This window comes from Etheostoma cragini, chromosome 20 (assembly GCF_013103735.1).
Source record: "Etheostoma cragini isolate CJK2018 chromosome 20, CSU_Ecrag_1.0, whole genome shotgun sequence".
NCBI classification, from domain to species: Eukaryota; Metazoa; Chordata; class Actinopteri; order Perciformes; family Percidae; genus Etheostoma; species Etheostoma cragini.
In genome coordinates this window covers 2,293,495-2,318,994 of record NC_048426.1, presented here as the reverse complement: position 1 = coordinate 2,318,994, position 25,500 = coordinate 2,293,495, and the positions used below count along the sequence as shown (strand labels likewise).

General features: G+C 39.6%; 1 protein-coding gene and 1 long non-coding RNA gene across 8 annotated transcripts in view; both read right to left on the bottom strand.

The window, feature by feature from the left end:
* The window catches only part of LOC117936408, a 2,652-nt gene extending 1,005 nt beyond the window's left edge, over positions 1–1,647 (bottom strand). Inside the window, exon 1 of the long non-coding RNA XR_004654939.1 lies at positions 1–1,647. This exon is cut by the window's left edge and continues 739 nt beyond it. This is a non-coding gene — a long non-coding RNA (uncharacterized LOC117936408).
* A 1,225-nt stretch (positions 1,648–2,872) lies between these two features.
* Positions 2,873–25,500, bottom strand: part of klc1a (kinesin light chain 1a) — a 41,116-nt gene continuing 18,488 nt past the window's right edge. Inside the window, exons 7-16 of one of the 7 annotated variants that reach the window (XM_034859364.1) lie at positions 20,750–20,851; positions 17,562–17,735; positions 16,784–16,883; positions 16,410–16,462; positions 15,795–15,862; positions 15,138–15,246; positions 14,053–14,214; positions 7,295–7,431; positions 4,749–4,815; positions 2,873–3,134 (exon numbers count right to left, since the gene is read on the bottom strand). In XM_034859364.1, coding sequence (XP_034715255.1) covers positions 3,069–3,134; positions 4,749–4,815; positions 7,295–7,431; positions 14,053–14,214; positions 15,138–15,246; positions 15,795–15,862; positions 16,410–16,462; positions 16,784–16,883; positions 17,562–17,735; positions 20,750–20,851 — 1,038 coding nt within the window. In that variant the 3' untranslated portion in view covers positions 2,873–3,068. Of the gene's footprint in view, positions 3,135–4,748; positions 4,816–7,294; positions 7,432–8,336; positions 9,597–14,052; positions 14,215–15,137; positions 15,247–15,794; positions 15,863–16,409; positions 16,463–16,783; positions 16,884–17,561; positions 17,736–20,749; positions 20,852–25,500 lie in introns of those variants that run through there. The other 6 variants (XM_034859363.1, XM_034859365.1, XM_034859367.1 and 3 more) reach the window with 6 other exon arrangements.

Sequence of the window (25,500 nt, the reverse complement as noted above, 5' to 3'; positions counted from 1 at the left end):
AAAAAAAAAAAGACTGATCAACAGTCGACAAGAAGCTTCAGCACGCTCGACTATGTATCGTCAAACAGCGTCAATAACAAGAAGAAAAATGAAGAACTTCATTCAAAAAAAGAGATATTTAAATCACTGCGACTTTGACTCAATTATTGCCGGCACAGAAGGTAAAATGACTTTTATATTTACATGTCAGGGCTTCATCTTTCTTTTTAATGGAGTGAGATCTAGAACTACTCCACCTGTAGTGTCCTGAGATATCTTCTGTTATATAACAATGAATCGATTATAAATTCTCTGCTTCGGTCCAGTTTTGAATTACTTTTCCATCAAATCAGAATCAGAAGAGGAGGGTAAAGTCAAGCTTATTGCACACCCCTGCGAAAAAAAAGTTAATTTACTCTCCAATAACATAACAACAACTTATAATGCAGTAAATGCATAAGTCAATAATCAGATTTAAGTATGTCAGTATACAATCAATACACAGTAAAGTCTTTCTTTTGGTCGGTTGAATTGAGTTTCCAGTGCAGATCTCTCATTTCTGACACATTTACACACATGAAACGGTTGCTTACTGAAGAATTCTGATAGAAATTCATATTGAAGATGGTTTCTGGAAACCCTGAGACTGCTTTAAAGTCTCACGAGGGTTCGACCCGATCAGGGCTGGGTGTGGAACAGCAGAGGAAACTGTCGGTTAACTAAAAGCTGGCATCCGATTTTTCCATATTTCTTTGAACTTAACGCAATTTGCAGCTTTTCTTCCTCTTATAGGAAAATTAATTGCAACATTTTGGAGTGTTGCACAGCCGGTTTAAGTTAGCAGTCTGTTTAGGGTGATGCAAAATCAGCCTCCAGCTGCTGTCATGATGAATATTTGGGAGTATGGATGCATGTTTTCACCCTTAGACTCAGTTCTGCAGGCTATTTTGTAAATTAATTGAAATTTTAAATAACACTTTGGATTTCAAAGTGAATTGCTGGTATGCAGTGATATATTTTTGTTAAACTATATCTAGCTATGGGAAGAATACTCCCACTTAATTTGGTGATAGCAAATATACATTTTTTACATTCGCAACTTACAGAAATCTCAGGAATAACTCTAGCCCGATGATAAGCGTTTAAATGACTCATAATTTACACCTTTTGGTTGGATTTGTTCGACTTTACTCGTGTGGTAAAGTGTTGTCCTAAATGACCACTAACACACTCTGGAAGAACGATAAAAGCTGTAACATTTCTCCGTTAGCGTGTGAAAGTGTGGCGTGGCTTTAACTTCGCAGTCAGTGTGTGAAACTACAGCCTGGATCCTGAGAGTGTGTCGGTCGGCCTTCGCGTGCCTCGTCCTGCCTCCATATTTCAGAGCATCACTTCAACGTTTAGGAAGACAATGCAGCTGTTCTCCAGGCTTTTACAGGAAGATATAAGGACAAATTCTTCAGAGCAATGCAAATACAGACAAAAACAATTAAAACATCATTTACAAAAAAAAAAAACAAATGTAAACATAGAACTTCATACAGCAAAAGCAAAAAATCTTCCTTCGACACATGACGCAGGAACATTTTATGGAAAACAGTTGTTAAAGAGATGTGTGTTCCCGCTACAGGTTTCCAACAGGTTTATTAATGCCGAAATGAGATCTTGTTTTGGTAATGATAATAATAAATTGAATTTGTATAGCGCTTTTCCCAAGCTCAAAGTGGCTTTACAGAGTAGAAACAGTGTGTAATAATAAAAAACAAAAAAATAAAAAACTAAGGATAAAGATGGGTCTTCAGCCGGGACTGGAAAAGGGTGAGGGACTCAGAGATGCGGATCTCATGGGGGAGGGGGTTCCAGAGCCTGGGAGCTGCCCCTGAAAAGGCTCTGTCCCCAAAACTGCGGAGCTTTGATTTGGGGACACAGAGGAGACCGGCTGAGGTGGATCTGAGGGACCGTGAAGGTTGGTAGGGGGAGAGGAGGACAGTGAGATATGACGGGGGCAAGGTGGTGTATGGCGTTGTAGGTAAGGACCAGGATTTTGTATGTGATCCGGTAAGAAATGGGAAGCCAGTGTAAACTGGTGGTGCAACTATTGGAAATGTCTGTTCATTGGTGTGATTATTATCAATATTACTTTGCTACAGATCTTATTTTCGCATTAAATCCAAAAACCCAGTTCAGATCTTCCATTGGAAACCTGCAGATGGAGCGCAGAGCTAAGCTAACGTCCGGGTCGGCCTACAATAAGACGTCATTGCTGGACTAGTTTCCTGCGGAGTCGCTGCCGTTTTAGTTGTCAAAAATCTGTTAAATGACACTGAGGCAGAACTCTCATCAGTCTCTCATCGCATCGAGTTAAACCTCAGTGGGTGAAGCCAAAATTTCAAAGTCTCAATAGAAAATGATCTGGATAGATGTATTTCTCTTATTCATTCACTAAAATGTGCTAATACTGCTGATCAATTAGCCTGCGAGTTTTCTATGAACGACCAAAACAACTTCATGTTCCACCAAAACAAGTTCCTTCTCCGCGCAGCGCTGTGGAGGACGGTCTGAAAATGCCAGACTATTATTTTAGAAATTCAAGGGAAATTGGAGTGTAAACTTGGGGTTTGCAGCAGGTTTCATGTTGGTTTAGGCTCCCTTTAGTGTGACGTCACGTAGTTAAAAGCTCAACTTTGGCCTCCTCCACAACACTTTAACTGGACCAGTGAGTTCTGAGAGAAACGTTTGGAAAACTAAAGCTCCACTCTGCAACTGCCTTCATTCAAGCTGTAGAATTAAATATTTAAACAAGGACTGATTTGAGAGGACAATCACTCCCACCAGCACGCACCTTCAGTACAAACAGTACACACACACACACACATCAGAAGATACACAGAACACTCAAACCACAAAATCTTGCTCCTCAATGGAAACAAAGAATGCCACAAAGCTTCAGAAAGTGCAGTGAAACATTGAGACCTGTACAGCGGGGCACTTGGTGGTGTGAAGTATAATGCGGGAGGCTGTTTACAGTGGGGAGGCCGTGGACAGGAAGTGACCTGTCAGGCCCCTCTGCAACCAGGGTCAGTTAACCTTCAACGCGCCAGGTCGGTGTGGCTGGCACTCAGGTCGCGACTGTTCCTCAGACGATTATTTCGTTCCTGGAGATAAAAAACAGCAGAAATCGAAAATTACATTAAGAACCGAACAACATGAAATACTAACGACGCCTATTGACACAACAGAATATGCAGTACAGTAATATAAGCGTAACATGCTGGCCCTTTAGCGCTTTTTAGCCCATGCTACTCATTCTGTTGAGATGGAAAGACCCTCTACCCCCTTCAGTTGTTGTTATTGATTTGTCATAATTTTTTTAATATATAAAGTAACTTTTATTTTTGAAGTGTTGGTCTGGTGGGAGGGTGGGTGGGGTTTTGGGGTTAGTTTTGATCGTTGTATCTTGTTAATATCTCTGAAAATCTTTAATAAACAGACCTCGATCAAAAAAGAACTGAACAACAAACAGACCCCCAATGCCTCAAGGCTTGTAAAAATGTTAACAGACTTTAACCAATGGTGACCGATATGAGCAGTGATGGAAGAAATACTCAGAACTTCTACTTAAGTATAAGTAGTACAGTGCAAAAGCAGTAAAAATGTTAATTTCTGCAATTATTAGCATCAAAATATACTTAAACTACCAATAGTAAAAGTACTAAATGTACTTTCCCTAACACGTTATGACACGTGAAAACAAATGCCTCTCCTTTTAAATTATTATTTTGTTAGCTCTGAGGTACCAGCTCCTAGTGAAAAGCTTTTTTTTCTCTGAATGTAAGATTAATAACTAAATAACCTAGAAGACTAAATATGCTGTTGTGTTAACTGTGGCTTTGGGTTGACTAATATTACATCATATCAAACTTCCTGTTTGTGAGCGTGTCAAATGAGAAAAACACATTCTCCCTGTTAATATTAATTGTTGATTAGTAAAAATGCTGATGGTGTGTGAAGTAAGTGTGTGGGTCACACATATGTTGTGTCATTAGTGACAAATGGCACACAACAAATAATGGCACAAAATAACTCACTAGATCCTCTGCTGTAAGTACATATAGACATGAGAAAGAGGAGTACAAAATAAAAATCCGGGTCCAAAAGTATCTGCAAAAGCTTCTTTAATGGTTTGTTTTGGTAAACCAGGCGGCACTAGGTTAACTTTGAAGTATTGTTCTTACACTTTCTGGCCTTCTCAACAGCATTCTGGCGTTTATTTTTTAAATAAATGTTGTAGTTTGTGTTGTTCATCTTGATCTAATGTTCAATCTACAATCATATCTAACAGAGAAAAAGCAGCAACATTTGCATAACTGACAACCTGGAATGAGAAGTTATTCAACTAATTGTGTTAGAGACAAACTTAAGTAATCAATATAACTGAGTATTGAAGGATAGATTAATATAGAATAGCGGTAGGAAGAGACAATGCATGTCCCACATTTTAAATGTTCAAAATAAAGTTCTCTTAAGGTTTTCTTAATTAATAAACTAAGCTTTTCTTTTACCTTCGATCAACGGATTTGGGTTCGTTTCCTGCAGCACTTAAAGCATCATAATAATTACTGTAAGCTTCAATATTTTAATGTTTTACAGTTAATTAGTGATTGAACTATGACCTTTCTATAACAGGATGTCATAGAAAGCCCCCCCCCCCCCCCCCCCCCCAAGTACTAGACAGATACTTTTGGACTCCCGGCACTCGGCCTCCTTACTTGGTAGTGGTCAGTCGCAGCCTTGTCCGCCACGTTAAGAACCCCCAGAGAGCTGGCTCGCTTCATGCTGCACCCAGACCAGGGACATGCAGGGAAGGGTGGGTGGGCGGGTGGGTGGGGGGAGGCAGGTGTGAGGAGTTTAGCTCAGTGGAAATGGTGGTTGGTGATGGTTAATGACATACATGATAATTTCAAACAAAGGTTAGTCTCACTAATACTAGTCTTGACTTCTTCTCATCCCATTTATGACATTTAGGAAGTTAAATATAAAACTTTGGTGCCACTTTCTAAAATAAGAACATCTTATATTTTATGTCTTTTTTTTAGCTCCTTGACCACCATCATCAGGAAACATACCGCTGAGCAGCTGAAAAAAAAAAATAATGAACGTTTTTCCTTTGGCAATTTGTTGTAAAAAAAAAACAAATCTCAAAACATTTATGATAAGAGATGACTCACTAACTTTAGCTGCTGTGTAATTAATAATACAGAAATATGTGCCAATTATTAACATAATGGCTCGTGCTTGAGCTTTTAAATTGTAATAAATTACTTAAAATTGAAGTCTGAGGTACAAACCCTTTCAAACAGGTTCCTTATTAGAAAGTGGTACCTACATTTGTATTCAAGTGATCTGCAACAAGTACTTGTAAAGGGATATTTACACATCAGTGTGGCTCATGCACATGGCAACAATCATGCCTGAACAACAACGTGGGTTCAGTGAAGTCACACTGCAGAAACACGTCCATCCAGACAAGAAATGGGATCCTTTCCTCAGTCTGCACTTTACATTATACACTCAAACAATCAATCTTATCACACAACAATTTTCTGTCCTTTTTAAGTAAATCTGCTGAATTAAAACAGGATGGCTGAAAGTTAAAATTAAAAACATTCAAAATGATGCTCTTAGAGTGGCCAGTTACACATTTGTTTGATTCGAGTGGGTAACACTACTTTCTTTTCCCATGTCTCTCTGTGTATCTATGGTCGCTTTTAAGTAAGGGCAAAATACTAAACTATATTTAATGACTCATTGACTTGTTTGAAAGTGTGTAAAGTGCCATTCTTAATTCCACCACCAGAGAGCGCCAATGTAAGGAATCTAAGTTCTACACATACGGCATGGCAACATTTTGGAGGACAGTTTGGTGCAGGACTGGCCCAATTCGATTTTAATTTTGATGTGGCACAGGTATTTTTATTATTAGATATCATTATCTAAAACTGGCTTCATTTGCTGGCGGGAAGATTGAACGTCCATTTTAACAATATATAAGGATTGCTAAAATGACTCATCAGAGTGATCTGCTGTAGGACGCATACCAGGTATTAAACATCCACACCTGTTACTCTCTGTTGTTATCTTTCAAATTAAAAGGCAATAAAGGACCAAAACTGTTTAAAGAACCCACACCGGCCGACCACTATAGGTGGAGGTATCGTCAAGAGGAGCATCCCACTTAATGACTTGTTAAAATGGACATTTCTGCAGTGATTTACCGTCACTGGATCGTCATGACGACGATGTTACTGGCATCATCATCAGGACCATCATGTTAAGGAGCCCCAGAGAAGAGCAGCACAGAAAGGAAAACAGAAACCCATGAGCAAACAGATGAGGCATGCAAGTCCAAACATTCAAATGAACAAATTTATTCATAAATAAAAATTCAACAAAAACAGCCATGCAGACAAGTTTGTTTTCAGAGTAAAATTCTGAAAGAAAAAATAAAAATAAAATCCAAAGAAAGTAATAACCAAACTATATTTCAAAACAAATTGAAATAAAAAGTCCAAAAGCCACAAAATGCAATAAGTAGGTATAACTATTAGTGGTTAAAACAAAAAGTAAATGAGTTCCAGGCATAACAAGCGTAAAGGCATTTCATAAGCAGACAGTTTGTGTCTGGTTGCAGCCTCCACACGTTGTGAAGTAGCTGCATTATTTTCCCATTTCATCAGAACAGCTCTGTACATGTGCTGCTTACTGTACAGTCTTTGGATTTCTACCTTCATCAGGTTTGGGCTTAACGACGCAATATTAGGACCACTGTAAGGAAAACAATTCCAACGCTGAACTATTTCAAAAAAACAAATGTAATATTCCAAATGACATCTTTCTTTTTTTCACAAAATGACATCTTCACTTTGTTTTACAGGTTACTTTCTAAAGTATTTTTTTTTTCTTCTTTTGATAATTTGCAATCCAAACAGTGGCTCCAACACTCACTGAAACAAACCCAACCATGAAGAAGAAAAGCCGGACACTGTACCGAGGCAGTGTGAGGACAGAAAAGCAAACCAATGTGATGGGAAAAGGAACCAATGTGTATGTGCCATTAAAAGCTTCCTCAATCGTTTCACGTGCAAACAGCTTTAGAGTTACTTCACCGCCAGCAAAGTAGAGCGAATCCCTTTTTTTTATTATTTTTGGGTTAGTTTGCCAACCAGCCGAGCCGAGGGCTGGAGGGCCGGCTCGCTCCTCCAGTGCATAAAGTCAGAGTCACCTGGGTCAGACAGGTGTCTGTTGGGATAGTTACCCGGGGTTTTTGGGCTCGCTGTCTCGTGACGAGCCGCCGCCGCCTTTCAGCTTGCGGACCAGTTTCTCGCTGCTGCGACGGATCGACGCTCGCAGTTTACTGAAGGAGCCGCTCCTCTTCAGAGAGCCGGAGCCGTCCTGATGGGAGACGTCACAGCGTTACACTCATTTAGACACACAGGCCCCTGGGCAAAGGCAGGACTGGAAGAAGTACTTACATATTTTCCTTAAGTAAAAAATCCTGCATTCAAAAAGCACCAGCATCAAAATATACATTAAGTAAAAGTACTCGTTATGCAGAATGGCCTGTATCAGAATATATTTGTTATTGGATCATGATCATTCGAACAATATGTAAGCATCAATAATGTTCCCGCTGGTAAAGGTGGGACTCATTTGGACTACCATTTACACGTTTATAATATATAATTTATTAGTTGATTGGATCGCTTATGAATCTCAAAGTGCAATGTAACTAAAGCATACAGATTAATGTAGTAGCGTAAAAATTTCAATATTTGCCACTGAGATGTCGTGAAGTAGAAAGTGGCATAAAAATCAGTGGGAACTAACTAAGTAAATTACTCAAGTACTGTACTTTTTTACAATGTGTACTGTTTTTAAAAGGACCTCAAACATTTCTTTCCTGCAGTTTCCTGTAATTTAATATTTATCTTGGATCAAAGTATATTGTATCAAAATATCAATACTTTAAACAGTAGTTCTTCTTGTTTAGCCCTCAAATAGCAAAAGTAAACTTTTGGCTCACAGGGAGTTTTTTATTATTATTTTTGGGGTAAACTCATTATTTGAAGCTTTGGCCACGTTTAATATGAACATCTGACATGCTTACATTATAGATATGAAAGAAAATACGGAAAACCATAATAGGTCTTGTTTAAAGGATTTTCAATAACTGCTTTGACTCGAGTTTCAGTACCTAGAGAACTGCCGCTGAGAGGTATTATTAATGTTTAGAGCTCACACAGTTAAGAAGGCACACAGAAAAGAGAGGGAACACACAAAAAGGCGACAGGCACAGGTTTCAGGTGAGCAAAGAGTTTAGGTTTTATTAGAAGTTAAGAAAGATGCAGAAACAGGACAGGAGGGACACACAGAAAGATCATTAGCAAGGAGCCGACAACAGAGATGGGGAGACTATTTCAAATCCCAAATTTCCAACAAATGCAACATTGCTTGTTTACCCACAACACCTCCACCCATCCTGACATCTATATACAGAGATATACAGAAGGTAACAGGCTGGATGCACCATGTTTACTTCTTTTACCTTTCAACTTTGACATTTACTTGAAAACGTCAGAACTTTATCAGATAAACTATTATGTCAGAGTAAGAACACATTGTGCATTCATCCTATTACGTTTGACGTGTCCTCTCTGTGACATCACAACATCTCAACATTAGTTAATATCTTTCTAATTTTGCCACCAGATGACACAGAGTGCAGAACTAATGACTAAACTCTAATAAAGCCACAAGCCAGGATGCTTCTCGATCATGCTGACGAGTTACGCTGTTATTTACAGCATGTTAAGAATCACCATGCGCTTTGGGGTACCACTAATGACGATTAGGTGTGAATGCTAAATCAAACTGAATGCACGAGAGAAGCTTCTACCCTCTATAGGAAGAGAGACAGCAAGGTGGGTGGATGAAGTGTTCAATTCTGGCCATTTTATACCTGGAATGTGTATGACAAAGGTTGAGTGGTAAGTGTATTTTTGGAGCGACCAATCAGCTTTTTCTACCATTTCTTTTAAGCTCTAAGGAAGCAAATCACTTTGAAATGAAGCAACAGGTGTTGTTCTGGGTCAGAATTGTTGTTTTTGGGTGGGATTTGGAAAGTTCAGAGTCCAGGTCAAAATAGAGAGAGTTATGGTTTGAAGGATAGCTGAGAGGACAAGTTTTAAGTACAGTTAGAGGACACCAGAGAGGAAGTAGAGAAGCAGAGGCTAATGTTAAATGGCACCAGAAACAACTTGATAAAGAGTTTAATGTTGTCATAAAGAAACATCAGCCCCGTCCTCTCCCACCCACCGCAGATACACACAGTCGAGCACAGAGCTTCAGAGACGAGTAGGAAGCAGGGGTTTTGATTTAGATACACAAGCTGTCACCACAGTTTCCTCCCAAAACCCAGCACAAAGAGAGAGAGAGAGAGAGAGAGAGGGTTCATAGTTGAAGAAAACTGCGAAGCTGAAGGGGCTGAGGCGAAGTGAGGCGTCCGTCATGCAGAAGACAAGTTTTTTAGAACCATTACAAGGCATCTGGAGTTATGCCTGCCGGTCAGACGGAGCAGAAACAGAAAGAGAGAGGAGATAGTTTGACATGAGCAATTTAGAAGTGACAAAGAAATGAAAAAGAACAGGTTAGGAAGAGAAGAGGTAGTGAAACAATAAAGAGACAGACAAGGTTATCGAGTTCCAAGATCAGACACAGTACTTCTCCACCAGCTTGTGCATTAGTTAGATTATTATTACTAATTATTATTAGTTAGCTTTGGCAAAAGCATTGCATCAATTTCTTTCTTTCAAGGCAGCCCAGTTACACAATAAGTGATACAGCTCCTTAAAAATGACTACCGAATAGACAATAAGGCTGAGCATTATGAAAAATATAAACACTGATTGTGAGAGAAGCACACATTCTAGGCTTTAAGGGAATCTTTCAGCTCAGAAACATGTCATGATAATGTGCACTCAGTGTCCAGTTTAGGTACACCTCAATTAGCTAAACCTTAAATTCTACCTCAATGGGGGTTATGTTAAGTTTGCTTGCTTTTTTGTTGTTGATTTAATTTAATGGTCATTTAGGAGGATGTAGTTTGTGTTGCATGGGTTTTTAATATTTTGTCCACAAAGTTACATACATTATATCCCAACACAGTTGGGCAACAGCAACACTGACTAACTTCTCCTTAAAGGAGCACAAAGTTGAATCAACACCTTTCAACAAAAACTGAACATTATAACCTTCATGAAGGAGGATTAGTTGCAGGTCTGTTGTATTACTGCAATAGATGTGTACCTAATAAACTGGTTAGCAAGTGTATAACAATCTAACTAGCTAAAATATTGCTTACAACTTATGTTTGTAGACTAAAAACACAAGAATTATGCAGATTTTTGTAGTTTCAGGCCATCGGCCATTTTCCACAGTCCAGTCCAAATGGCCCGGGGTCTTGCCCACTGACTCGTTAAGAGCTCCAAAAACCCAGAAAAACAAAACAGACCCAAGAGGAACAGACTGGTTTTGAGGCATGGAAGATCATCAGATCTGCCCAGACATAATTCACACCTCCTGCTTCCTGCTTCAGGTGTGACAGTGAAAATCGAATAAAAGGCTGACTGAATGAACCTCTACATGTTAGATGGGAAAGTACCTCCAAAAATACGCAAATATGCCTATGAATTCTGGCTCAGGCTATTAGGCAGGTTTACATAATACGTGCCACTTTTTTAAGATCAGTCCATAACATCCGTATATTCTATGCAACTGCTAAAAGTACCAGACTACTTATTCAAATACTGACGAATACTAATACCAACATAGCAAGGCATCAGAAGGTGATTACAATTCTTTCTTTGACTATTTCTATGACTTTAACTGTATATGCATAAGAACTGCAGTAGTTTGCCACCAGGTGGAGCCTTTGCACAGTTAAACATGGTGGAGAGATACTGTGTGTGTGTGTGTGTGTGTGTGTGTGTGTGTGTGTGTGTGTGTGTGTGTGTGTGTGTGTGTAACATTTGTTAGCACACTTTATCAAGTAGAACAAAAGTTAAACTTTGTTAGACCACCACACAAAACACAGAGGGGACGTAGGTAGTACACACATGAGAGCAGCCAGACTTCTGAGTACTTGCAGTACATTTCTTTTTTGTTGGTTCCTTGCATTTCATTTGGTTACATAGGAACAAAGTAGGGCAGCAAATAATGATTATTCACATTCTCAATGTTTAATTAACAGAATAACTGTTTGGACTAGATGTCAGAAAACAGTGAAAAATCCAAATATATTCAAAATTTTACCACAGACAAATTAAGAAAACCAGCAAAAATTCTCATGTAAGGTAAAAATAGTGTTTTTCTGTTGTTTAAAAAAAAAATTGAGCTATTATTAGATTATTTGACTAACTATTTTAATGCTAAACTGAAGTTTATCCTTATTATTCTTTTTCTTATTATTTATTCTTATTTTTCTGAAATTTGACTGGATAACACAACCAGCAAGTGCTAGGAAAAATAATTGTAAAGAAAGCAGCACTTTAGTGATCATAATACTACAATTATTAGTGATTACAGTGTTATATTTAACACAAGTCAACTTAATGATAATCAGCCTTTATTGTGTTTTTAGTTTTTTTTTACTTCCTAGACATCCAATAAACAATTGTTCCTTCCTATCTGGCTGCTATCATGCTGACAAAGCAGGCAAAGGAAAGAAACAAAGATCAGGTAGCAACTCACCACATAGATAAAAAAGAGGTAAACACACAGGTACATCCAGCACAGTGGACACAGATGCAAAACATCACACAAAGAGTACAGTACAGAGCCCATGTTGAGTCAGAGGAACACACTGATGAGTCACGGTGCTTCTCAGAGGACGAATTTATAATAAAGTGAGAAGAAAAGTGTTTTCACACCTGCCTGTTGTAGAGAGAGCTGAAGTGGAAGAGATTTATTATTTATTTGATTTATTGAAGGCAAACATGTAGTTTGACGGCTGCACGGAAGCAAGAGGGTATAAATACTTCCAATACCATGTTTTTACCCTTCTAATGTAAGCCCTATCAACTAATTATAGTCTTTTATAGTGCAAAACAGATGTTATGGTGATTTTTTACACAGTATTCATTTTCATTTTAGATCTAGATTATATTCACCTAATTCTAAATTCTATTCATTACCATTAGTATACATTTATGTACACTGGTTTCGGGTAACATACTATATGCAGCTTTCCAACTTTTTGTCATATATACGCAGTACATTTATTTTTTTATACTTATCTTTTTATTTATATATCCGTTTCCTGTAATAATCTCCCTTTCTGGTTCTCTTGTGCTTCATGTCCACTTTGGGATCAATAAAGTTTGATCTCATCTAAAATTAAATTCAACATGAATTCACAAATGTTTGTTTTTAAAATCATTATTGTTGTTGTTTCTGGTGACACTTCAGCCATAAATGTATTTAGGGTTAGATAAAAGAGGGCAAAACAAAAAGACTTTTATGAAACATACTTCCAGCTAAAGCTCTTTCCAGATAGGACAGGCTGCTCTCTTGATATAAATAGGTCCAGAGATCAGCTGGTGATGGGAGATTGTCTGCTAAAAACTGGCAGACAGGACCCATTGTGTACAGACACTGATGTGTCTCACACCAAACCTCCCAGAGCCACAGCCAGAGGAACAGGAGGAGATGCTGATTGGTTGTTCAGGGTGCTATCTACTGTTGCTATGTGAGCAGGAAGCAGCAGAAATAAGATGGTGATACAGAGACTTTATATCTACATGTCCCCACCACTGCAGTGACTAGAGGCTGAGAAAATACTGCAGAGACTGTGAAAGGTAACCGCTCAGTTAGAAATGTGGCTCTGCAGCAGAGCGAGTTAGGTGGGTGTTGTCAACATGTGTGACCAGAGGGGCTTTACTGCTGTGGAAGCAGATTTCTAAGAGTCAGAGTTAGTTGGGAAAGCTCTACATTTAGAAAGTTTAGTGGTTTATTATGATCAAAGCACTATGTAAATCTAAAACACTACGTCTAAAATCTAAGATCCAGGCAAGAGCAGTTTTTCACTTATTAATCACATGAGAACAGTGAAATACAAGCAATAGCTACTACAGGAGAGTGATTCTGACAGTCAATCAGCATGATCAGTGTAACACAATATAAAATGTTCTTTTGACTATCATTCACAGGGTTTAGGTTTCTAATAACCAGGATTAACGGAGCTAAGTAACAACCTCATAGTTTCTTTTTCGACAGAAACCACCGGAACTCTAAAAAACACCTCTTTATCATAAAGTGAAAACTACTACTCGTCTATACATCTTAGTACCTAGCAGATAAAACATCTTAATATGCCTTTTGTCAAACACAAAGTAGGCAGTGAATACTAAAGAGAAAGAATATTGCTTTAGAGATTCTCAATCTAGACTTTTAGGTGGTCTTAAATGGAGCTCTTCAACAAACAGAAATAGCTAATAATCATTATCTGTCATGTTGAGACAGTGATCAAAAACACACCCTGTAACTCCGAATCGTAAACTGGTCCCCTGGTACTAGTAACACTACACTAGTAGTGTGAGTATTAGGTCTGACTTCTTCAAATAACAATAGAGTACATAGAACACGTACATTAAACACGATTATTCTGATCGTTTCCTGATGTTTCAAATTGCATTTTTAATTGTCTATGGTTCTCCTGAACCTTGAAAAATCATCTTGCTGCATGTCTTGCGCTTTGAAAATAGCCATTTTATAACATTACCAAGAAAAATATAATCAAGTAAAGCATTTGATGCTCCAGAGTTTAAGTAATAATCTGCATGAAGTGTACTGTGCTGTTATCAATCTCTCTATACTATCAGTATGTACACTTAATATATTTATTTCAACAAGACTTTCACTGAATGTGGCTTCTGTCCAGAAAGAAACCGGCTGTTTGTTGTGTAAACATGTCTGAAGACTCTCAGTATTGTGCTGAGGGCTGTGTACTGTACTTACCCCGTTCCACTCGACGCTCATACTCACTTCCTCGCCACCGTCCGGCCCGCTTTCGTACTTCACCGTGTCAGAGGTCAAGCTCTCGCGGCTTCGCTGCTTCTCACGGGCCTCCGGCTCGCTCAGGACCTCTGCCACGCGCTGCTTATGCACTGTGTCCAGACCCTGATAATAAACACAAAGACGCACACATTACACAACAGGCAGCCATTACTGCCGATTCAAATAATCCAGTTAAATCAAAAGCTGAGCACCTCTGCCACCTGCAGCTTTAGCACATTGTCACACACATGGACACTGTACAGCTGGCAGGAACAAGTACCAATTCATCCAATCCAATCAATAATAAATCTATGGACCGCCTGTTACACTGAACCCAGGCCTTGGAGCACACACTCACACACCTTACATTAGACACAAGCAGAATGAACTAATTCAGTAAAAGTGCCACCACCACTTGTATGAAACCCCCCTTTCTTTTCTCCTGGAGATTAGAGGGAACTAGTAGGTGTTGTAGCAGTGTTTTGGCATTGAGAACGAGCTAGCATGGTAGCGCAAGCATGCTACAGTAAAACGTGTAATTTGTTTAGTTTCACATTGTCAGCATGCAAAACTACAGCCCTAAATATTGATTTGATTCAACAAAAAGTATGTACACAGGTATGAGGTATTTTATAATTTGATTACCAAAACATAATAGCTCTAGCCGGCTGTAACTGTAGCACCACCACAGGAATCCAGTTTCATTCGAGTATCATGTTACTTCCCCAGCAAACGGTACTTGCCATTAAATCCTGGAAGGAGATCCTAGTTTAGAATGAAAGCTGTGGGGCTTCACCCCTTCTCATCTGCCCAGGAAACCCATTAGGTATCATAATTAACACACCCTCAGAGCAGTTTAAAGCGGCACCCCAGGCTTCCCGGCATCTCACCCCTAACTTTACACTAAATTAAGCATTTTCTGCCTCTAAGTCTGCCGTTTATGCTTAGCTGACCCATTTCCTCTGCCAATATCTCCGTAGTTTTAACTCGGACGGGGAGGTCTCAGGAACCCTGTATTAATAGACACATTTTTTCGGAGACCACACCTGCTTTCTGGAACGCATGGCAGCCTCCTCGAGAGTCTCGGCCGCCTCAAACTTGCCCTGGCGCCTGTAGAGGGCACCAAGGTTCTTCAGGGTGGTGGTCACTGTGGGGCTGCAAAAACAACGAGGAGGAATATCTCATCACAGAAAATCTCTCTGGTGAATGCGGAGTAGTGTTATACATGTAAGTTCAAACAAAAAGAGAGTCTTGTATGTAATCTACAGCGGTAAACAGTGGTTCTGACCTTATGGGTTTGCGACCCTAATAAGGGTTCATTGGATCAATCTGATCGGTCAAAAGATAACTGACAAGAAAGGAACCAAAAAAAATCTCTATCTCTATGATTTTCTTTCTCAAGGCTTCTAAAAAATAAAGATCACTTATTGGTAACAACCAGTATTCATTTACCAACCGTGATGAAGGGCCAAAAGTAGACGTTAATTTGTGTTAAAAGGCCCCGGGATCATTCACGAACCTCGTAATATGCTGTATTTAATCCTTCTTGTGCTTTTACTGTTGTCACTGCTGTACAACCAATTGCCCCTCTGCGGACTAATAGAGATTTACTTGACTTAACTCTTGCAATAAAGAAACATTTGAATAGATTTTTGAGCATCACCCATACTCACTCAAACACTGAATTTCTCTACCAAACTGACCTGTCAACTTTGCAGGCTTTGTACCAGCCTCCATATTCTCCAAATGGTGAGCCATCCTTCTGCTTTCCCTATGAGACAAAACTCATGTTCATTAGTTTACAGTCATGCTTTAAAAAGGAAGGGAATTAACCCATTTGAAAACTAGAGGCTCTTTTTAATACCATCAAAGATACATGAAGGGTATTTTAGTGGTGGGATTACAGAAGTGTCAGGATTTCTTCCCTGAAACCTTTAAAACCTGACAAAAATAAACTCCTCTAGTAAGTCACACCATCAGCACTGGATGGTTATTACAGAGCCTTAATCTGCTAATCCAACTCTTTGTAAAGTCAATCCTTCCTATTCTATCTTAATACAATCTTGACACGATCATAACACTGCCCGAGTAGTTTAATGTTGCTGTCATTTTTACATACTACTTACTATCTGACGTTGATAGACCTCAATTTTAAATTTGAGATTTTTCTACTGTAAGTTGCTACTTTTTAAGTAATTAAAAGATCTTGGGGACAAACTTCAAAACAATTTATGAGTAGAAATGATTTATACATAATATTTTTTTATTCTTTTCAAGCCTATTTGTCAATCTGCGTTCTATCCGCAGATTTTGCTCACCTTGCTCTGTTCTTCTCTCTCCTCAGCATGCATCCATATTGGTTTGTTCTCATCTGCAGGGAAAAACGCAGTCAGACACATGAGAGGGAGTAAATCAGTACTGACATTCACTCGGTTCAAAAGAAAGAACCAGTTTTAGGAATACCCTCTGGTTCTGAAGAACTATGTTTGTTTTTTTCAGTGGAAAGGTCATTTTTTTTTACTTGAAAGAGCAGCCTGAAAATATTAACCTTTACATCAGTAGAGGAGCACAGCGGGGGTTGCGTAGGAAGTAAATATTTGTTTGCGGGTGTTATTTAAATAACTGTGGATGAGAGAATACTGGCTGAATTGCATTTGTGTACTTGTGTTTGTTATCCAGTCACATATCGTACCATCGACAGAGCCAAACTCCCTCTCGTGAGCGCGGGTGAGGATCTCTTTATACAGAGTTTCAGCCTGCTTGAACTTGCCCTGCTTCAGGTAACAGGACGCCTGAGGAACACAAGAGAACCAAATGAGGCCGCATGACACTGTGAAGGATCAGACTTGAACTATGTCAGAGGTTATCCAACATATTACACTCTCAGGGGATCCATGTTCGTCTGAATATAAATATAACATTTGTACATTTCACTGCGCATGCACAATAAACTTTTATTAAACCCTGCTCTGCTGGGGCAGAAATTGCTCCAGTACATAAAAAGGGACATTGTTTGCAGACAATTATGACACAGGAGTTAATAGCACAAATCTGTCTCTAAAAAAAAACTGTGAGAACTTATTGTCCCTTTAGTGACTGAGCTTGAACTCTTTATTGGACGAGCCTAGCGGGCTAGCATGATTGCTTGCATTTTCATGAAGACACACGGTTACTGTGTTTCATCCTGTAGAGTTTATTTCATTGGGGAGTTATCACTTATACTAAAATCTAGCCTCTGTGGCAAGTTCACCACTTATAAAAACATACAAAGTGTTACTGGCTAACATACAGAACATGAGTTTAGCATAGGTTAAACAGTTTAAAGTGAAGCATGAACTGTAACAATCAATTCCTGATTCTGTTAAAACTGACATATTGTTATCAATATATAAAAACAGCTTCAACTGACTAAAAGGAGCTTCCCCCCCATCATTGAAAATCTGCTCCCACCCTGCCCCCACCCCTCTCACCAGGTTGTTCTTGGTCTTGGCTACGTTGGCGTCATCAGGGCCCAGTTTGGTTTGGTAGATGTCCAGCGCTCTCATGTAGTAGTATTCCACCTCGTCGTACTTGCCCTGGTTCTGGCACAGTAGGGCCAGGTTGTTCAGCTGCTTGGCCACATCTGGGTGGTCCTTCCCCAGCACCTGGGACAGAAGCAAGGGGTGAGAGGTGGGGTTTAAAACAACAGTCATTACATCAAACAAAACAAGTTTTAGAGGACACCCTGTGTCTCACATTGGGCCATTTGGTTGACAGCTCTTATTAAGGCTGAGGAATTACCACCGGCCTGTCATCAGGTGGTGTAGTCCTTTTTGTAATTTCTATCTATTCTTAAATAAATCCAATCCATAAGTGTCTGGAAAACTCTGGCATTCACTAATAACTGCTTAGTAATGATTTTACTAAATTCTCTAAATTTCCCTTAGCCTCAACCTTTAGTTTCAAATGTGTAACCCAGTTTAAATACTTCTGTCTGGATTTGTAATTTTGGATTTCCTGGAAGACGAAGCTGTCTGCCAAAATGTCAGGAATATTTGTTACATCTCTTGCCAGGTTGCGTTGACACTTGCACTGCTTTCTATAGATTATATGTCACTAACAACATTTCTCTCAAATGCAGTATACACTAAACACTGTTTTAGACCCATAGATTTGGAATGCCATATAGGGAATTACATGTGTAACAGTTTGATCTAACCTACGGAGGGGTCTCCTAAAAGATTTCCACCTGTAGACTATTGACTTGCTTGATTAAATCAAAGCGGAGTCCAGTGGACACAAATCAGTGCAGCAACAACAGCATTCATCACAGAAAACAACAGAACCGCCATGAAAAAAAATCTTTTAAAGTGGATGTGTTTGCATTACTGCGGACATGAGAGCGGTGTAAGCCATTCCTGTGCGCTGAGGAGGCTTAACTCCATTAGTCGAGTGTAGAGAGCGTGAAAGAGATGCAGAAAGATCATGAGAGACTAGGCGGCAGAGAGGGTTTTATCACAGTCCGACTGACCAGCAAAGAGAGGGAGATCAGAAACGGAAAGAGGGAACAAAAACTGCTGAACTGAGAGGTAACAGACTTAGAAAACTCGTTTTCCTTCTGGCAGGTCCCTTTCCAAAGAGGATGAAGGATGAGAAAACACAAAAGAGAAAAGGACATCACTGATCATTGAGAAACCCAACATTTAAACACTGGGGAAAGGGGGACATTAACAGTCACACTTGGTTTGAAGGTACATGACATGAGTATTATAGACAAGCTGAAGGTAAATAAAGTAGCTTGTTGTTTGTCCTTTTGGGGATTCTTGGCTTCAGATTATTGAATTATAAATCTGTAGGAGCTCTGAGATTAAACCCCTTGCAGTATCACCTCCCTCCCTGTTGAATAATGAAAGCCTCTCGGTGTCTTTGATCCACAACATTGAGCAAAGCTACCTACAGTATTCACTTCATCCTGGCCTCCCACGCCTCCTCCTCCACAGCATTACACATCTGACAGCTTTCCTGTAAATATTAGCTGGAAAAGGATTGCCAAAAGTCTGGGTTGTTGAGGAACTGATGGTGTTTCTGGGAAACTCTCAGAAACACTGCCTTCATTTAAAATTAAGCTGCTGAGCCTCTTCTTACAGGGCACTGTATGATTCTGTGTTTTATCCAAATATTTACAGAATATGGGGATTTTTGAGAAATTCTGAATTTTGCCTTTATTCCTCTGGGACACGTATACCTTTCAACAAAGACGTCAGCGCAAAGACGCAGCTAGCAGCAGGTAGGGCTTGAGTTTCCAAATCAAGGTCATTTAAGCAGAAAAGAAAGCTTTGGCTGTTGTTACGGTTAAAAGAGAGGAGTCAGGCTCTCTGCTCCATTGAGCACTGACTTCCATCTCTTCTTACAGAAGACAAATCTTTACATACAGGTCAAAAATATATATATTTTTTTAAAGGCTTCATAATAACCTTAAACAGCTGGTCCATGCTGGTTTTATCAAAACAAACTGGAGGAAATAGTGCATTCAGCGGTGGATTGAGTCAAAATTAACCAACTATTATATCTTTTAATATAATGTTTAGTGGCACTACCATAGTTCTCAAATAAACTCAATAGTCAAAAATTTCTACACCAGTTCATAGCTTCACTGCCCCATTGTCCCTGATGCCAACAAAACTCACTTAGAAGCTAAGCTTTCCTGAGCTTAAATAAAAAGCCAAAAAAGGAAGGAAAAAGGAATCCTGCTCATTCAGCAACTCTGCAGCAGCCACCTCGCCTGAGCAGGAAAAACTCAGTGGCAAATCTTTGAGCTTAAGCGAGAGCATTATCATCTGAAGCATGAAAAATGCAATCGCTCAGCTTCACCAAAGCTGGCGTCGCTTTCACAGAGGAGCGAGAAGGAGAGCGCTTGAGGGTTTGTTTAAAGGCAAGAGCAGAGGACAGCTACAGAATGGTGAATAAAAAGTGTTTTCTGCACTATGAGGATTGCTAAGCAGCACCTCTGTAAGCACCCAACTAGAGGTCGGACCAAATCATGTCAATCTCCCGAGACGTACGGGCTGTCCCATGATACACATCTTTGAATAATACAAAGCTAAAGGTAGAATGAGCTGGAATGACTCACGGGAGATCAATGCGAATCACCTAACGTGACATTTCAATACCAAGAACTTGCCTTATGCATCTAGTCAGGACTTGAAATGACAAATTAAGAAACAAAAAACCGAGAACACATTTTGCATTTGTGTTATATTTTGTAATTGATGTATCATTTAATGCCAATTATTTCAAATGTACCTTAATGACTGATCTGAGAGATCTGATCGTACCTTAGCAACAGTCACGTGGCACAAACGGTCTGACAAGATATCTCATGTGATGGAGGTTATCTGCAAGCTAAAATTTCTTTCTTTCAATCTAAAATGCTGCATTCTGCTGGCTCATGGGAGACATCCTGAGTGATCTATTTGGTGCTTAGTGTTTGACTGCTTTTTGTCTGAATAGGACACAGAGTTTGTCTTAAAGTAAAGGTAAATCTAAGTATGAAAGTGACAGTCTGGTGATGAAGAAAAACAATGTTGGTACAAGAAGATACAGCTGCCAAGCTGATTCTATCCTACCATCCGTTTAATAACTGCTGAATGTGTTTTGTGTTTGATGACCTTTGACCTACCTTTTCTCTGATCTCCAGCGCTCTCTTGCACAGTGGCTCTGCTTCTTTGTACTTTCCTCTCTTCCCATACAGGACGGCCAGGTTATTGAGGGTGGCAGCAACCTGACAGAAACACACACACACACACAAACATTCATTATTTCAAAACCATGTTCCAAACCTGGTGATGAGAGTCAATCATATTCACCCAAGTGCAACCACAAGACTCCACCACAGCAGCAAAGTGCCTTTGATCTGGTGGGAGAGTAATTAATGAGGAGGAAGGAGTGCGGAAACAGGAAGTGATTACGGTGGGCTGTAATTTGATCCCAATCAGCTGTATGATGAATCAAGTGCACTCAGGAGGAGGGAGACTACAGGGGTCCCCTCTGATCTTTGATTCAGAAAGACTCTGGTGGCCATGTGGGCAGAGTGGAAGGAAATGACAGAGGGAGGGAATGCAGAGGTGAATTGAAGAGTGGGAGCCCATTCTGGAGTGGAGCAGTGATGGAGGGAAGAGAGGAGGACATCGCAAAGGAGAAAGGCTTACTTACAAAACTCTTTTTCTCACTTTTTTTAGATTGTTATTCCTTACATTTGATATTTTCTTCAGTATAATGTTACAATAACAATATTTCCTTCACAAACTATAAGAAACCACTCTAAAAGATAAAGATTATTTCGCACAGCCTCAAATAAAAGAATACTAGAGAAGAGAGAGAGCTTGTGTTGTGTGACCAAGATAGGCCTGCATGATTAATCGTTATAAAATCGCAATCTCAATTCACCCGGTTCACGATTTCATTTATGAACAACTTTGATTTTTTTTCATCGACTTTGATCCTTTTCTTTTTTAATTTTGCGAGACAACTGTATCACAAACACTTCTACTTTCATCTGTGAGTTTTAAAAATAGACTGTATAAAATAGGTTTTAAAGCGCTGCGTTATGATTTTCACAAAAGCCCGGCTGAACACACTTATCAATAACAGCTAATAATGGCACTGAAGGCTAGCTGTTGCCTTGCGCCGTCTCCTGGAAATTCAGTTGTAGCAGGAAAAGTCAGCTAACGGTGTGCAAATTGCGTGTGTGGAGTAAAGAGCCGACTCAGAGTTATTCACAGAGTTGTACACAAAGGAAGTAGCTTGGAGTAACGTAACTAGGAGAATATAGCGGCAGGAGGCGAGGAAGGTAGGGACAAAGGCTGCCTGCCCAGCTAAGGAAACTACCACACAGATAGACAATGCCAAGCCTTCTACACAACAACAACTGATAGATTGATCACAGACCAAATGGAGGAGCTCCAAATACACACAGAACTGCTGCTTTATGATTTTCACAAAAGCCTGGCTGAACACACTTATCAATAGCAGTTAACAGCTAGCTACCTCTAGTGCTAACCAAGCTACACACCGGCAAGAACAAGACAGGATAGGTGGACTTGAAAACGCATCTTGATGTTACATAAGAGCCCTGTTCATTTTGTACAGACATATTAATTGCATGTCTGTTTAAAGGGACAAAGGGACTCTAAAAACTTGCCCCGTTAACTGCCGTTTTAGCTCAGTGGAAGCTCGTACTCGTAGCTGCAGCTACTCAGTGTTGCCAGCACCGATTCAGGTCGGGGGTTCTTCAACTGAAAGTACTCGCATATTTATAGTAGGGCTGCACAATTAATCAAATTTGAATCACGATCACAATTTTGGCTTCCCGCGATCAAATTTGCGTGATCGAGCGATATTTTAAATGCGTCATTTCATAGAATGCTCAGGTAAACCACTGTCTGATCATGTGCCAGTCAGACCTGTTTCCTGCACCGCGCAGCTTAGTTTCTACACGTAGACAGTCACAGAGGACAGAGTAACGGGAGGAAAATTCATCAGATAGCAGTCGGTTATTCGTCAATGTCAAGGTTTACCAGTTTACCAGTAAACGCAACATTTTGTCCCATTTGTGTTGTTTTTAAGACAACAGCAGTGACCAGTGCTAGTCAGTGCTAGTCTGTTTGCTCACAGGGCTCTAGGGTGCGACTAACATTTTTCCTCTAATATCTTTGCATCCGCTGCCTCTCCACATACAAAGCAATATTGTTTTATATAGTATTAATTGTTATTAACATAGCTGTATATTGTTAAGTATTACAGGCAAACCTGTATTTGTACCAGTGTTTTCGCTGGTAACCTCAGTTCGTAGAGTATTAGCGTTTGAGACGGAGCCTGTTGGACCTGGGTGAGAGATGTGACCCATGGCCAGAATATCATAGGTCATAAAAATGCAGCCCAGTAAAGATACAGACATTTCATACACACAACGTGTGTAACTCTGCTGCCCCGCCATTTGACCCGTACTGGACCCATTTATAATGAATCAGCCGTCGCTCTGTGAGTAGCATAAACATCCATCGCACTCCTTCTTTCTCCATGGCTCTTTCAATCAGTTATTGTTGAAAACAAGTGAAGGAGCTTTTAAAAAAATACATCGTAGTCTATTTATTTCAGATAGTTGATTTTCATTTACCTGCAGCTGTATGTCTATACAACATACAACTTAAGACAGAATAATGTAGCATAATATGGATGTGAAAGCTGTTATAAATAGCGTACTTGATTATAAAATTAGTTTTGGTTAAAAACAACAAATAATCGTGATAATTAATCATGATCTCAATATTGATCAAAGTAATTGTGATTATCATTTTGGCCATAATCTTGCAGCCCTAATTTATAGCGATCAAGATGAAGGAATTCTCCTTTAAGCCCAAAGTGTTCCTAGGAACCACTTCAGTGTCTCAACCAGTGGTCTGTGATCCACACTTTGTCCGTGGCAGTAAGGCAGGGTCCCCAGGAAAGATTTGTATGAAAGTATAAAAAGCCCCAATACTGCACCCTGTCCAGGATCAATAACCATTCCACGTTTAGCTGCAGCTTCAGTTTTATCACAGGATCCTGTTTTCATAGCCAGGAGACACCATGGCCCAACATTTGCCTGCTGCCCAACTGGCAAAGCTCCAGACCACCCAATGAGCTTTTATGGAAACACGACGTACGTGTTGGTACACGCATAACAATGGTTGTTCAAACCTGCTTGAGGCCTCAATAAGCAGAATTCAAGAAAATGTTTCTCGATGGATACCTGGCTGTCATTATTTTCGACCAGTTCTCATAAGCAAACTTTCAAAATAGGGAAGAAAAGAAAGGCGAGTAGAGGAGATTGAGATATAAAGACGATCAGAAGAACTGTAGGAGAAAGAGCTGGATTTAAAATGAAGCATATGGTGAGAGGAATCAGTGTAAAATACCTGGCTATAGTGTTGAGAGAACTATGATTTTATTATTTTTGCCAAAAAGGATGGAGGTGGAAGTGGGAAGTGCTAACCTCAGACTGACGGAGGTCCAGACAGTGGAGACACAGGCCTGCTGGGGTTAAAACAGTTAGTCGACCTGTTGTTTACAGTCACACTGACAAACAGAAGATAATGGGGTCTGAGGAACAGGACTGGGTCAATTATTTAGAAAATCTGTTCACAGTGATCGTCCTGGACTGCAGTCACAATCCTGGACAAAACATTAAAAGGGGTTTGGAAGAAAAAGTGTACTTTTAAAAATGTATAAGTGAGTGGTCCTGAACACCGCCAATATTTACCAAAAGCCTTTAGGGTTTCGTGTACTACTGTCTTCCCCTGGAAAAGCATTAAAACTTTATATCAGCAGTTCAGAAGTTTTGTTAGTGACTCAAGATGTAAACTATATTCAAAAATGGTGAAATGATCAGAAGCACCTAAAAACTATTATAATTATTATAGAGAATACTTAACATCTGGTCGATTAATGTAAACTAAATACCCAACTGTTTTTTTCTGACAGTAAACCAGGTAAAGCTCCTGTTATATATACAAAAAATGCGTAAGATGTTTATAATTACACGTTTAGAAAACCTATTTTTCGAGGAGTACATTGCATCAAGGAGCCTCCACTAACAGCTCTAAAACCCACTTGTAGCTTTATGGCCTCTTTAATAAGGATTATTGCCTCAGAATTGTAACTCACACTACTTTGCCTTTACTGTTATTATGATTGCCAGTGTTGGTATATGTGGGGAGAAGGGTAAAACACTTCCTTATGAATTTTATTGATCTCCTGAGGGGAAACCGAAACACTGCAGCAGCCAAAAATAGCTATAGATTTAAGAGTAAAAGGGGTAACAGGGTAACAGTGTGAATCTAATAAGATGAAGAACTCTAATTTTATTTTCCTTAACTGTATAACTCAGCTTAGTGTTGAAGCTATGTTTAAAGGAATAGTTCATTTACATGCCACTGTCATGTACAGTAATTCTGAAGCTACCGCCAGCAACCGGTTATCTTAGCTTAGCATAAAAACTAAAAACATGGGGAAATAATTTTTGTTTGGATCTAATTAAAAAAGGTTATAAGGGCAATTAGTGATATTCAGAAGTGGGCTGTTCTTATGTAGCGCTGTTCTAGTCTTAACAACTACTCAAAGCTCTTAAACAAAGTACAGGAACCATTCATCATTCACACAAATTCACACACTGTGGCCGAGGCTGTCGTACAAGGTGCCACCTGCTCACCAGATAAACACACACACACACACATTTACACTCCGATGGCGCAACATCAGGGGCAACTCAGGGTTTAGTGTCTCGCTCAAGGACACAACAACATGGGACTAGGGACCAATATACACTCACCGGCCACTTTATTAGGTACCCCATGCTAGTAACGGGTTGGACCCCCTTTTGCCTTCAGAACT